Here is a 15,704-nt window from a genome sequence, read left to right on the forward strand (position 1 = left end):
GAGTTGTATCTTGAAGTAGAAAGAAATACGCAACCATGGCTCTCTCTTCTATAGAAGAAGAATATCTTGTTGCAGCAACAATAAGTTATTGAACCATATAGATTCAAAAAATATTGGAAAATATACATTTGATTCAAGGACACCCTACAACAATTTATTGTGACAATGACCACCATTGCAATGACTAGAAATCTAATATTTTATGCTAGATTGAAAAACAAAAAGGCTGAAAATCATTTTATTTTTTATTTGGTTCAAGATGGGGAATCATAATTTTATCCTACATCTCACAAAGTTCTTGAAAAAGATCTTCCTATAGCTAGTTTTGTTGATTTGAGAAATCAATTGGAACTCATCCCCATTGATCATTGAAGGGGAGATTAAAGACATGCATGATCAATAATTAGATGCAATCAAGTTTTTCATCAGACCTTTTTTCCATGTTCTAGCAATTCCATCTTTAGTTTTACGAATGCCCAATAAATTGTTGTTCACGCAGTATGATAGACTCTAGTTTTTTCTTTGTTTAATTTTTTAATTGTATAGTTTTGTAATAAGACTTTTCCATTGTGTGGAATGCCTGAATTCACTGTATTTTCAGAACTGATTGTTAACAATGTCCTCCACTATTTTAAGTTTTCATGGGCAGCGAAGACTTTGTAATTTTTTCCTTTTTATGTACGCTGTTTCAGTATGAATATAATCAAGAATAATACAGTCCTTCAATCTTTGGCTGTTCGCTGTGCTACTGGGAGTGCATTCTACTTTTCAGTTCTATATTATTTAAAGATTTTTTCTTAAAAGAGCTATTCTACATTCTGTTCTTTCAGCAAATCGGGAATCACTTTTTATCTTTGCAGTTTTGGTTTGACACGAGAGATTTATGTATTTCATAGCATAATGATCTGGTTTGATACAAGGGATTTGGGATATCTCATATCGATGGCCTATATTTTAGAAATTTTGATTTCGGAATAGGGGAAGAGCATCAGTAGTCTTCGTAGTTAATTTCGGGTATCTATAGATCTTAAAGGGTACATTGGATTTTGATTTTTTTTTTTAGTTGTCTTTGTATGCAATTTAACTACTTATAGCTATTGATCCGGCTTCTGGGTAGTAACAATGCACACTATGGAATCAGTTATGCGCATAAAGGTCAAAAAGTACACATTTCAAAGTGTCCCCCAATTCCTAACTAAAGATGTTCCAGTAAACGTCAACTCAAAATTGCTAGTACTTGTTGACAAATGTTCCAATAGTGGTGCACAAATTGGCCAATTATGAACAAAAAATTACAAAAAATGATCAGCTATTGGTACAAAACAAATTTATTAATGGTATTTTCACTATGACGGCTATTGGGAGGTCAACATGACAATAAAATGACAGTTATTGGAACTATATTATCTATTGTGACTCTTCCCCTAGACCTCCTTCGAATTTTACACTTGAATTTTAACGACCATCTACTACATTGACTAATGTCATTATCTTTTAATGAAAACAAAAAAAACTATAAAATATCTCGGAAGCATTCAAAGGCATTTGATGTCTCTTAAGGGACTATTTAAAGTATTGCATCATATTTCATATTTAAGATTTGTTTCAATTTGGTAGATAAACTTCGAAATCGAAGCATTATTCAAAGTGCAAAACGCTAAATCCTGAACTAGTTTGGGAAGCTGATGAAAAATTAGAAAGTTTTAGTAGTATCCCAGTTGGTACGTGCAGGTGTCCATTTGGGACATTTGGGGCTGAAATAGGAGGCTGTGACTCTGGAATCGAGAAGCTCCACTATTGGAGCGAACTTGACGCAGCGAGGTGCCTTGTATTGATTGATAGATGCCCCTCGGCTAAGGGCATAATCCATCAATTCATCAAATGTCCCACTTTCTACTATTTTTATCTCCAGGGGCCCGATGGATTTGTCAGCGGCCCTGCCTTGCCTGTACACCGAATTTAAACTCTCCTCCACAGTCAGACAACACTGCTGCAACACCTCACCAGGCACTTCCACATGCGTTGCACTGTTCAGCTCCCAGAAGAGAACGTAATGCCCCGGAATGGTAGATACGTCTGCGTAGCTGGTGTACTCTATCACTCGAGCTCCGTAACTCTCCAGATGCTTTGTTGCCTTGTCCATAGCTTTTTGCAGCTCCACTTCGTCAGTTTTGTCTGAGTCAATGCTCAACATCACATTTTTCCGGCACACGAAATGGAACTGCGGCGCAGAGTTGTGGAAGCCGGTCACCCTGAGCACGTCTCCTACTCTGTAACGATACAGCCCTGCATCGCAACAAGAAAAATAAATATGTTAATAATAAATCGCAAACCATTTGAGGTAGAGAATATGTTCAGAAAATGTTAATGATTTAATATACGGATAATAAATCACAAACCATTTTGGGTACATATTATGTTCAGAAAATGTTAATGATTACGATATACGGATAATAAATCACAAACCATTTTGGGTACAGAATATGTTCAGAAAGTCATTATTTAATGTCGGTTTTTTATTCTGATATTTTACCTGCGTATGTGGTTACCACGAGTTCATACTCTTCACCTACTTTGACGTCAGCGAGCTCCACCAGATCTGGCTGATTGTTGATTTTACCACTGTGATTGTCTCCGGGAAGGGGAATGAATTCGAAGTAGCCCATATTGGGCATGATAGTGTACGATACTTCCGACGGTTTGCTAACCGGATGGAGATTGAGGCCGAAGTAGCACTCGGAGGAAGCGTACATCGTGCACAACTGAGGGAGTCGGCCGCTGTAGAAATCAAGGGTGGGGATGTACTGGGCCATGGCGCCTGTCACGATCACTTCCAGGTACTTTGTGTTGGGCCACAGCCGCTTGATTATTCCCTCCCATGACTCCTTCGAGCACTCACGTTCCATGAGATCTGCCATCTCAGGATCGGGATTCAATATGTTCATAACGGCCTTTCTTATTGAAGGATCGGTCACGTCTTCCTCGCTCGGGCTTCCCATTCGAATATCATGGCAAAGCGATCGCCAGTGCTGTTCGAGGAAATGAATTGCTCTGAGCAAGCCCGAGGCGAAGACGGCTCCTGCTCTAAGAACTTGCTTGTTTTGGGCAAGGCCGCAGAGGAGTTGAGCGTACATGCTCTGGTGGGAATCGGGGCACAAAATGGCCTCCATGGGGCTGGTGTAGACATTGTAGGGATCAAAAGGCTTTTCTCTGAAGTGTCGGCTCTTGTAGTAGCTCGTTAGAACTGGCCGAGCCACTAATCCGCCAGGAGTCTTGGTTTCAGATTTGATGAAGAGGAAGTACATACCTTTTCCCTTGTCCAGCCCCTTTATATACCTGCCACAAACCATTTCTCAACTTTAAAACCCTATTCGTTTTATAAAATCTTTAAATATAGGAATTGAGTGAGAAAATACTAACTGGTTCATAACAGGCATGAGAAGGCTATAGAGAAGAGTTCTTCGGTCTAACTCCTCTTCGATTGTGGGCATCAGCTTGCGCTCTCCAGCAGATGTTCCGGAGCTATTGTAGCGAGTCAGATCACACAAATTAAACTTTGAATTAAACTGCAACTAGAAACATCGAATTAACACACGCAACGCTGTTTGATTCAGGTGACCTTTAGATGAAATATTAAAAACTTATATTTACCTGGTGAGAAATTCGGAGACTGGATGAGATGAAAGAATAGGAGACTTATCCCCGTTAGCGATCCGCACAATATCAGGCTGTAGATCCTCATATGTAATCGCGGGTAACAGTTTTTTGAAAGAGTCCCTATCAGTGCGACCATTGAGGTCATAGCGCTTAAGGTATTCTGTATTAGCGTTCCTCGTCAAAATCTCAGAAAGCACTTGAGCCTGCACTTGATCAGTATGTATGGTGACATTCTCAATAAAATCCAGAGCTTTCTTATCATTATCACTGAGGATTGCAGTGTTGTCACTAAGCATGGCTTGGGACATACTGATGGTATAAGAGACCTAAAAGTATATCCTAAAGGACTTGGATGGAGATGAGGATGTGAGCCAAAGAGGAAAACTAGCCTTTAGACCCAAATCCTACAAATGAATAATGTGTGAGGAAGGCGTAGTAAGAGGGCTGTATTTATAGGTGTATGGAGGCCAGGCCATGGGGTGAGTCAAAACCGTCCTTGGGCATATCACCGATTGCACCACAGACAATTTGTTTGAAGATGTTAGGTGGATAGCCGTATTTAGAAAGATAAGCATATTAAGATTTAGTTAAAAGTTAACTCGTATCTCTTTAAAATAAGATAATACAACTTATCAACATGGTTCCTTTATATTTTCGAGCACTACTCACATTTTAACCAGTTTCCTTAATCAAATATTAGAAAAAAAATGTTTGTATTTGGTATCAGTTTAAAAATTTTAATATAGAAAATTGATACTGATATTTAATATTATTTATATTTCATATTTTGAAGAATATTATAGTTTTTTTATTACGATAAAACGGGTTTCACAGAGATCCAAAACCCAAATCCACGTACAAAAAAAGAAAAATAATAGCGAGAGAGTCCAGAACCAACAACCAAACAACAAAAGAGATAGGAGAAAAACCCCACAGAACCCAACTAAACAAATGCACTTAAGAGCTCACAATTTTTCTGAACAATATTATAGTTCTGTTTAATTAGTTTGAAAATTTTAATATAAATTAAAAATATTTATTTTTTCTAGCTAGAATTTTAATAATTTTATTTATATTATCTTTTTATGTATTAGTGTAGATATCATATTTACATCAATGTAAAAGATATTGAGATTAGTCATAAGATATTTATAGTTACATAAATGTCTTCAAATCAATATATGTTTGTATCTTAAGATAGAAATATTTATGTTTGTATATAAATATATAAATTTAGACATAATGAATGTTTAACAAGTAAATAATTGTTAGTTTTTCCATCTTTCTCATGTAATTAGGTACAATTTGATTGTTTCAATGTCATATAATAGATAATAATTATAACATGTTGGTTCAACTAAAATATTTTGATTAAGAAAATTAAAAAATTATTAGAAGATTAATAAAATGGATAACAAATTTAGTAAATGCTAAATACTAAATATATGTAATTCAATTGAAAAATTCCTAACCCTGTTGCAAAAGTACATCTTAAGGTGCAACATATGAATTTCACAATATATAGAACATACAAAAGGGACAAAGACATCACAAGTATTCCTATTATGTTGATCAAAGTGCAACACTTTGATAGTTGCATACCCTTTCCTAATCTATGAGAAAAACATAAGATTGTGATGAACTCTCTTTTCCCTTAAAGACAATTCGCTAATTTTTTTGGATTGAGTGGAAAGGTAGAGAAATCTCCATGGCTATCCTAACTAAGGGTGTCATATAGGGAGAAGAATTCTTGATCAAATATGTTGACAATCATGACGACACTCCAAAAGAGATAAAGGAATCCATAAGAACCTCACCAAACACAATTTAAATAGTATCTTAAATGTTGGAAGTGTGAAATTAGGTTTAAAAGAGTTGATTTCTATTGTCAAACTTAGTGTTCTTATGAAATAATGTAAAAAGGGCTTTTGACAGCCATGTAGAAATTTTATTTTATTTTCATCAATGGAGATATGTGATTTTTTTTAATGTTTTTTATATTAGTAAAAAATAGTTTCTATATTTGAATTATTTATTTTTTATTGGAATTAAAGATAAAGATATATAAACTTCATTAAAAAAATAGATTTGATTAAAAAGAGATGTTGTGTATACTTTCTATAAGAATATATAGATTAACTAATTGAAATATAATTTCTTGTGGACATCTGCCATAAAATATCATAAAATTGTTAGAGAAATAAATATTTTTTAATCTTCTTCAAAAAAAGATTTTTAAATATTATTATTAATATATTTTAGAGAGGTAATAAATATATTATTAAATTAAGTAGAATTAGATAATATTAAACATAAATATAAGAAAATACAAATAATTTTTAAAAGTATTATTTTAAATTCTATGAACAGGAAAATTATAGTTTGTTTTGATAATATTTGAATAATAAAATGAGAAATAGAAATATAAAATAATAAAATCGATATATCTATGTTGGTTTAATAGTAATAATGTTTGATTTTGAAAGAGAAGTTGAGGGTTTTAATCATGCACATTGGGATACATACATTATTTAAGTTGTTTAAGGAGGTACCTCTTCACAAGGTAGTTTCATATGTCATTTTTATTTCAATTCTACAATAATTAAAAATGACGATTTGAGGTAAATATGGAAGCTATCTATTAAAATCAATTTTACTTATTATATTCAATCTATTAATTAGGAATTTCATTTATATTACATGCCCATATTCATGAGCATGTGATCTATTAGTAAAGTTCAATAGAATGAATGAGTCTATTAAGGATGAAGTCTTTTTAGATGGAAAACTCCAAAAATCTTAAAAATAAGATTAAGATCGAAAACGAGAAAAAAAGAATTATCCACCATGAAGCCATTTTAGAAGACTACAAATGTTAAGGTTTTGGCATTGCAGAAAGGCTCAATAAGAATTTTGCAAAGTTGATATCGAGGGGATTGGTTTACTATTGCTAGAGATGGTTAGTGGTAGAGGTAGCGGAAGACTATGAATGCTAGGGTTTTGCCATTGTAGAAGGGATCAACAAGCATTTTGCAGAGTCAATAGTGAGGGGACTAGTTAATCATTGCTAGAGATGGCTAGTGGCAAGAGAAACAAAAGGCTATGGATGCTAGGGTTTTGTCATTTCAGAAAGGGTCAATGGGTGTTTTGAAAAGATAATACCGAGGGGACTGGTTAATCATTGTCAAAGATGGCTAGTGGTAGGGCAAGGATGTCTTTGTTGGGTGAGAGAAAAGCATTGTTGGTTAATTTGCATGTAGAGATGGTGTCTATGATGCTAGCAAGAGATATCCCTAGATTGGTGGTCAACCATAGCACCTTTTAGTCTCTGGTGTGGGGTGCTCCAAATAGGGGGATAGAGGGATTTCCAAGCACTAAAAGAACTACCCAATAGGGTTTTCAAAGGAAAATCTTGTTCTTGGTGGTGCAAATGGGTAGTTCGGGATGGTCTCTGGGAGGGACGGTTCTGCTCAAGTCAGGGCACCTATTGTAAAATCTATTTATGTGACTTTAGATGTGGAGGCTAAAAAAAAGATAGAGAATAATGATTTTTTTTAGGGCTAGTCTTGATTGGGCACTTCAAAGATCTTTGGCCAAGCTTACACAAGTTTCATCAATGGATCTCTGAAAACTAGGAACCCATTTTGGATGGGTGTGTTCAAATCTACCCAAATGCCTAACGGTTTTTTGTTGTAATTTTTGAAATGACGGAAGACAGGAATAATATTCTCTACAATCATCAATGGAGCTAGGATGGTAACCATTTCCTCATGTTGAAACCTTGGCATCCATCTTTCAACCCAACTATTGAATCTTTTTATTGAACTCCTATTTGGGTAAGGCTTCCTAACCTTCCTTTACATTACTGGTTTGACTCATGTCTTGAGGTTGTAGCAATCTCTTTAGGAAGTTCTTTGATGGTGGATGAGGGGTCCATCAATCTTCTAGATTCAACATGTGCAAGACTTCTGGTGGAGATGGATGTCACTAATGATTTCCTAGAAGTGATTTTGATTAAAACAACGAATGGTTGTTGGATGCAATCTTTGGACTATAAAGGAATCCCTTTCAGATGTAGATGATGTTACCAAACAAGGGACTTTGCAGCTCAATGCATAAAAGATAGAGTAGAAAAAATTACTACTTGGTGGAAAGATGTTTCTCCTATCCATTATTTTGTGGAGAAAAAAGATAAGAGTCAAAAGAGTAATCCCCAATCTTTGAGTGGAGATGGCAATTGTCTCAAGGATTCGAACAATGATTTTCCCTCTCCAGCAGGCTATAATAGTATTTCAACCCTAGATTTGAATGGTCCCAATGATGAATTTTCAATGGAGAAGAGGCATTCAAAGGGGTCTATTTCTGTGGAATTTAAGGAAGGATACAATATGATGCCTTTGTATGACAATGAGGTGGATTCCTAAGAGGAGGAAGGATAGGGTCTAGTAGCAAAGCAAGAAGAGGAAGAGGGATGGAAAGAGGTGAAAGCGAAGAAAGACAAGAGATATAAGAATGATGGACTTGGACACATGCTCCTCAGGTCTCAGGTCAAGGATAAGCAATTTTCAGAGTTGTCAATAGATCTTCGCTTTTTTGATTTGTTTGTTTTTGAGGGAGGTGGCTTCTAGTGTGTAACCCTTATAGAACCAATGTATTGCTGAATTCTATTTTGGATTTTACAAAAATTGTGTTTTATAGATTGTGTAAACTTTTTTAGATTTAATATAATAGAAACTGGCCCATCCAACAATTTATCTATTAAAAAGATTAAGATCTTAAACCAAAACAGTTAACCCACAGCTGTTTTCTCTAACCAAGATAATTCAACCTAGTGAAAAATAATTCTCCGAATATGATATAAGAGCCTGCTACCTAGAAAAACAGGTCGCTTAAGACAAACACCAGCATGGGTATTTTCAGACTTGCGTGGAGCAAGAGAAAATTAGAGAATGATTCCAATAAAAATAGACAAAGATGAAGGTTTATTTTCAGACTTGCGTGGAGCAAGAGAAAATTAGAGAATGATTCCAATAAAAATAGACAAAGATGAAGGTTTGGTGATGGTGACGAAGGATTTGGATATAATTTCAATGGCGTGGCAAGACTGAAGAATGAAGATAAACAAAGGAGGATGAATCCGTACAAAGTGGACCCAGCATATGCACAAGAGGCATGGAACACCACCAAATTCCGACAACATACGGTCCCATTTGATGCGACGGCAATATATTTAAACTTCCTTTTCAGTTATATAACCAAAGAAACTTTCAACATGCAGGCGGGTAGACAAGCTCCGGTCTGGGCAAATGAGGACGACTCCCGCTGGGGATGAGGTAAGTCTCAGGCGGCTCCAATGGCGAGTCCCAATCAATAATAGGATTATCCCGACAGTGGTGGGCCACACGTGTCCCCTTGTCCTACGCTATACAGCCGGCCCTGTGCTTGCATCGATGAAGGCAAAGGTTTTAATAATTTATTATCCGATATCTGCGATGTTTTGGTTCGGACAGAAATCTTAAGTTTATTTCCATACGCGTCTTCAACAAGATACGAGTTGGGTGACGTTACAAAAATAGCTGCTTGTCCTTTGTCTATTTTATAAGGGTTTAGTTAGTTAACGTTTAATAATCTAGTTAGTTAACGTTTAATAATTTGGTTATTATTATCTATAATTATTGATTGCTCAAAACAAATTATCTACATTATTGGCTGGGTAATTTTCATATAAATAGTGTATCTCAATTATTGAATCTAAACAAATAAACATATATATACATACATACATATGTATTTTTTATAAAATCAATCAATATGTTTGAATATTAAAGTTCTGACTAGATGAAGCGAGAGAGGGCCCAAACTCTTACATAACAACCAATCAGGCAAAAAAAGGGAAGAACTCACAAGCAGTGAGCCAACCAAAACCAAAAAAGAGAAAACACATTTTTGAAAGAGAGGCTTTTGTTTGGAGCAACTAACTTATGGGAATGAGAGTGTCAAACCAACATTGACATTTCCATAATAGAGGGGTTTAGGAAGGAACCTCGAACCATCTCACAGAAAAAACTGCTTAAGGTAAGACTAAGGTAGCCAAGGGACGAGACAATAACCAACTTGTTTTGGCAAGCTCCCTAAAACCATTTACCAGTAGGACCACCTTGATCAAAGATCTTCTCAGACAAGGAATAGAAAGATTTAAAAAGTAGCTAGAAGGCACCCATAAATTTTGAAATAACATACTCACCTTTTGGGATAAAAGACCTACCAAGCTATAGAGCTACAACCTCATTAAGATTAGAAATAGGATCAACCTCAAGCTTGACCACGACCGCGCCCACCTCCATAGGGCACACACTAGCATGTAAGAAAAATAACGTGTAGATAATTGCAGAGACAAACAAAGTTGCATAACACTCATATTTACGTGGAAAAACCTATTTGAAATATACCAATTAAAAACCATGAGAAAAATATCTTTTGTATTAATTCTCAGGAATTACAGAGTTACAACAATCTCAAAACTATACATCAAAACATGACTTTGAGGAGAATAAAATAACCGAGTTGCAGAGTCCTAATTGAAGACAACTTACTAACTATAGTAAGTATGACTAGCATAGCTACATGTAAAACACATGTTGAAATTACTAGTGGGTAATCCATGATGACACAACCACTACTAGCTAAGAAGGCCATGATGAATCAACCACTGCAAGATGGAAATCCAAGATGAATCAACCACTGCAAGCTAAGAGCCCAATTTGGACTTCACATTCCAACATTTAGGTAGAGTTGCCACTGGAACAAACTCTAGAAGCCAACAAAAGGACCACAACCAAACCCACCTCCATAGAGACCATGCTAGAAAAGGCAAAGTCATCAATGGAACAACCTCCAAAACCCGGCAAAGGGTTCTAGTTAACACACCACACAAGAATGGACCAAGCAGTGATCAACTACCAATCATTAGGAAGCAGAAAATTTAAAACCTTTTAGCCTTGGTTAGAAACAACCATGGCACTAGTACTCATAGCCCAAACAGTTACATAGGATAGGCCAAAAAAACCATCAAACACAATAGGTATGTAAATAAACCCAAGTCTCATGGGAGAAGAAACCCTAATCCTTAAGAATAGAGTAACTCAAGCTAGAAGGAAGCAAATCCACACCAAGAAGAATCTAGTGGGGTGGAACCCACTAGACCCAAGGCACCCTTCAACTGAGATAGAGACGCAACCAAACATGCACCTAAAACAATCAAGTGAAGACCCGACCAAGCGAGAGGTGCAGAGATAAAAGGCCTTCATTTTCTACTTTGTACAGATCTCCATGCTCAACATTTTTCTCCTCTCCAACCCCTTCTCCCCCATATCCTAAAGCCCAAGCACTTCCAACTCCTCCTCTACTTATCCTTGAAGATCCAAAACCAAATCAAACATGGCAAACAAGGGAACACATAACACTAGAAACCACCAATCGAGACAAGCCAATGTCAAGTAAGGAAGCTTGAAAAAGCTATGGCTCCAACAAGGCACCATAAATAAAGTGCCACTAGCCTTGTACAAGTAAAACTAGATGCCTCTGAGCAAGAAACATGCCAGACCACAAAACAAAGAGGGCATAGTGAGGAGAGCCCATAAAAACAAGGGGCAAATGCACACCAATAGTCAGACCCTCTGCATCGCCATCATTATCTTCAATCCCATCTCCACCATTACCTAGGGTTTCAGAAACCCTCACTCTCATTATCCTTTCACTCCTCATTTCATTTGAACTCTTGGATAATGATTTTCTAAATATTTTAAAGTTTGATTCACTTTTGGGTAAATAATGTTTATTGATATTAAATTAAGCTTATTTTGTTTTAATATTTATAGATAATTTTTAGTGTATTTATTCATACATTTTATTTTTTAAATTATTTTTATTTCAAAATATTTTTGTTTAAATAATTTATTTTTTATTTTTTTGAACTGTATATTAGATAATTGAGTTGAAAAACTTTACTAATGGTCACACATTTAAATGCCATCTCTAGGGCAACATTTGGTTGGAGACTCTTCACACTATTTAAGAGTTATAGAGACTCGCCCTATTAATCACAGTGTTTAGATGTTGGTGTTAATGCCTTATTGATCTAGACCACTAGACTATTGATTCAACTTGTCATTTATATGTATATGTATGCACATACACATATATACACATGCATTATTTTTTATTACAGAAATAACTTAAATAATTTTTTATGTTATTACATTTATTTTAAATAAATATTTATAGTTTACTATTAATTCCAATTCAGATATCAGGTATCTTATGTTTATCAATTTTTTTATTATAAAATATAATCTAAAAATATATTTTTGAGTTGAATAAACAATTTATAAAAATAAATAATATTAAAAAGATACAATTTAACATGTTTTAAAAGTTGTATGATTGTCTTAAATTTTAGGGTTATTGATGCACAAATATTTACAAATTCTTGACATTCTTCTCTAGTCTAAATGTTGAATATCATTAATTCATTTAAAAGATTGTATTTAAATTTCAAAGAATGAAAATTAAAGAATTAATTACAAATATCCTAGATGATTAACAAGGAATATTTAAAAAAATATTAATATGCTTAGTCCAACATTCTCTTAATCATTTATGCACTAATTTGAAGAATTGTTTCAAAAATTATTTGAAAAGTTAGGAGTAACATATATAATTAAAATTCTAATCTAGACTAAAGTCTAATACTAATTTAATTATTTGTAAGAAAATGTAAAAGATAAAAGGAAAAGAGTAAAGTTAAGAGTGAATGAGTCTTATTATATCGTTAAATTTGATTTCATAACTAGATATATTTTCAATTGAATGTAAATATTTTTATTGTGCTAGTTGAGTTCAAATCAAAATAAGTAAATGAGTATTATTATGATAAATGGTTAGTATTCAAGGCAGATGTATAATACATTAAAAGAGAAATAGAGAAATAGTTGTAAAAAGAATAGGTGAATGATTTCCACTTTGAGGTCAAGGATATTTATAATATTGAAATAAAATGTGAAAATAAAAGATAAATTAAGTATAGACATTTCACAATAATTGAAATATTCATAAGAGTGGAGAAGGCTAAAATATGAAGAAATATATTTTCACTAGTAAAACAATGGTCAAAATATTTTTTTGCAAAAATGAATCAAGAATGGAGAAACAATTATAAAATAATGAGTGAAATGAATTATTTTTGTGAGGATGATTAAAACTTAATAGATGTGCTCAAATAACTTACAAAAGGATTGAATTTTGTGACTATTATTTGAAGGTGAATAATGGATGACTTCTTTTTTAGGTTGTGAGTAACATTTTTGAAAAGCATATGAAATTAAATAATAGATATTAAGTTTTAATTTGATAAATTTTGAGAGTGAATCATTTATGACTTTTCTAATTCAACAAGAATTGTAGAAAGTGCAATATAAAAAAAATAGTATTACATTAGTAATTGGGAGGTAGTATATAAAGAAATAACTATAGATTCAATAGATTGGTAGCTTTTAATGTTGAATGAAGGTCATGCCTAAGTTATCGCTCAAATTTTCTCCTTTATTTTTGTACATCTCTCTCCATTTATACAATTGTCTTGTTGGGTATAATAGAATGTACTACTAAGTTCTAATCAATTAACTTTAGGATGACTATTATTAATATTTTAATTTCAAGCCCTTCCCATTCCATTTTCTTGTTTAGTTAGGGTTAGCTTGAGATAGACATGGAGTAAACCTACGATGTAGACATTTCCTTGCAAGATATTCTTTTGGATATTGACAAGTGCAATAATTTTACAAGAATATGTATTGATATGTGTAATAATTTTTGTATGGGTTAGGTAAATATTTAGAAGTATCTTTGAATGAGAATAAGGTGGAGCTATGTTTGTTGGAATATATATTGATATAAATAGATATTGAAAATAGTATAAATAAATAAATCTCATTAATACAAGCACATTTTCCAAAATATTTGAAAATAGTTAACATAAAATAAGTATTTTATAGTTTATCAAAATTAATTCATGTAAAATCCATGTGCTCAAAACATATCACCCATACATATTTCTAACCTCTCTTTAATATAAGATGTAAAATATAACTTCAACAATTGAAATTAATAATTACTTGACATCTTATTTACATGTAAAACTAAAATATAATTACTTTATTTTTATTAAAAAGTAAACTTATTTACTATTAAAGAATTTGATAACTGAAAATAATTGAAAAAAAAAATCAAAATTGACAAAAATAAGATATAGTCTATCGGTCTCTAGGATAATCTATATCTCTACATTTGATTTAAGAGAACATTGTGTAAGAGTAGCTATTCTCCATACAATATACCCTATTATAAACATGTCCGATAGCTAAAAGAAGATAAAAAATATTGTTGCATTGATTAAACTCTATTATAAATAGATCCATACTATATGTGATTTCTTAAAAAAAATAGAAAATATTGTTACATTGGACAAGCCCCATTATAAACACAAACACATCTAGTATAGATGTAATTTCTAAAAGAAAATAAAAAATATTGTTACATTGAACAAGCCCCACTACATCTAGAACAAGCCCCACTACATCTAGAACAAGCCCCACTACATCTATATCATATGCGGTTTCTAAAAGAAAATAGAAAATATTGTTGCATGCCTACCCAAAATAGTTAGTTGAGACATCACTTAAAGAATTCAGATAAGAGATTTGATATAAATAGAAGAAGAGTCGTTTCCCTACTCATCGTACGAGTGCCGGTTTTGATGGACTCACTATTTGACTAAAAGCAAATTCGTAGCAACTTCATATTTTGACTCTTTGATATGCTCATTCCCTGACTAAAAGTAAATTCGCACCTGCTTCATCATTAGTCAAGGTACGAACCAACCCAAATGACGGCATGCTAAGAAAAGCCTATGGTTTTAGTCGATTCTGGTATCTTTCCCTCTCGACACAATTAGAGAAAGCTCCCACAGGCAGGTAAAGAATTCAAGCAAATTTAACATTATGTTTCTTTCACAGGGGGACAAGATTACGTAGGCAACATGAAAAGTTATTGTTTGTAATCCATGTCTTACTTAAGGAAAATAAACCGTGTAGTAATTCCTGTCCATGGATTGCAAGTTTTTCTAAAAGCATGCTATGGGTCAGTCATAGATAATACACATTAAGCAATATATTAAGTCTAAAGAATATCAGTCAATTCTGAATGTTTAATATTTTTAGATTTAGAAATCAAAACTTAATATGTGCAATTTAAGCCATCAGTAATAGGTATAGACCACCAATTGTCAAACTAATCCCTATTTCGATGGGCTCATTATTTGACTAATAGTAAATTCTCACTGGTATTGTCGTAGTCAAGTTACATCCTAACCAAAACCTATGTTTTTAGATGAACCGTTCCCTCCGACAAAGGTAGGAAAAACTTGCCGCGTTGGTAAGGAATTCCTCCTAACTTGCAACTATGTCAATCGTTTTGAGATTGTAGTCTGTAACACTGACGTAGCAATGGCTACAAACAATAGAGATCATACTGATTTCGTTTTGGGTTATTGTCTTCATTGTTTGGTAGCACTTAAAGTCAAGTTTCTGGTGCTACTTATCCTTGTCCATTATTGTATATAGAGATTTAGTACATTTGTCATATCTTACTTCACTTATGCATTGCAAGATATAGGGGAGAGATCATGTAATATCGTTTATTTTTTCAAGGTTAATTTACAGAAGTCAATACTAGATTATTCTTGTAAGGCTTATCTCTCAACAGTTCTGTTGACATTTGGAATACGAAATTTCAGCGAAGAAGGTAGAGAAGATATCATGGCTCAGATTTTAGATGTTTCTCTCTTGGGTTATTTTTATTGTAACGATTTTTCCTTCATTCTGTTCCCTTTCACTTATATTATCATAATTCCTCTAATGTAAACAAATTTTAGCATAGGTAATGAGTTTTATATAAATTTTAAACAAACATTATATATATGCTAATCCTAG

At 33.5% G+C, this 15,704-nt stretch overlaps 1 protein-coding gene across 1 annotated transcript; it reads right to left on the bottom strand.

Annotated features, from left to right (window-relative positions):
- Positions 1-1,693: 1,693 nt before the first annotated feature.
- On the bottom strand, positions 1,694-10,120 carry LOC131065442 (probable indole-3-acetic acid-amido synthetase GH3.1). The gene is made up of 5 exons (XM_057999949.2): positions 10,107-10,120; positions 3,652-3,924; positions 3,421-3,522; positions 2,534-3,336; positions 1,694-2,286 (listed from the first exon to the last, which is right to left on the bottom strand). Exons 1-5 carry the CDS (start codon positions 10,118-10,120, stop codon positions 1,694-1,696), a joined length of 1,785 nt encoding a protein of 594 aa, XP_057855932.2.
- Positions 10,121-15,704: the final 5,584 nt, after the last annotated feature.

The sequence above is a fragment of the Cryptomeria japonica genome, chromosome 4 (assembly GCF_030272615.1).
Source record: "Cryptomeria japonica chromosome 4, Sugi_1.0, whole genome shotgun sequence".
In the NCBI taxonomy this organism is placed as follows: domain Eukaryota; kingdom Viridiplantae; phylum Streptophyta; class Pinopsida; order Cupressales; family Cupressaceae; genus Cryptomeria; species Cryptomeria japonica.

Coding starts and splice junctions, on each gene's coding strand:
- LOC131065442 (XM_057999949.2), bottom strand. Junction 3,523..3,651: donor GTCTCCGAATTTCTCACCAG/GTAAATATAAGT, acceptor TCGCTACAATAG/CTCCGGAACATCTGCTGGAG. Junction 3,337..3,420: donor CTCATGCCTGTTATGAACCA/GTTAGTATTTTC, acceptor GGTTTGTGGCAG/GTATATAAAGGGGCTGGACA.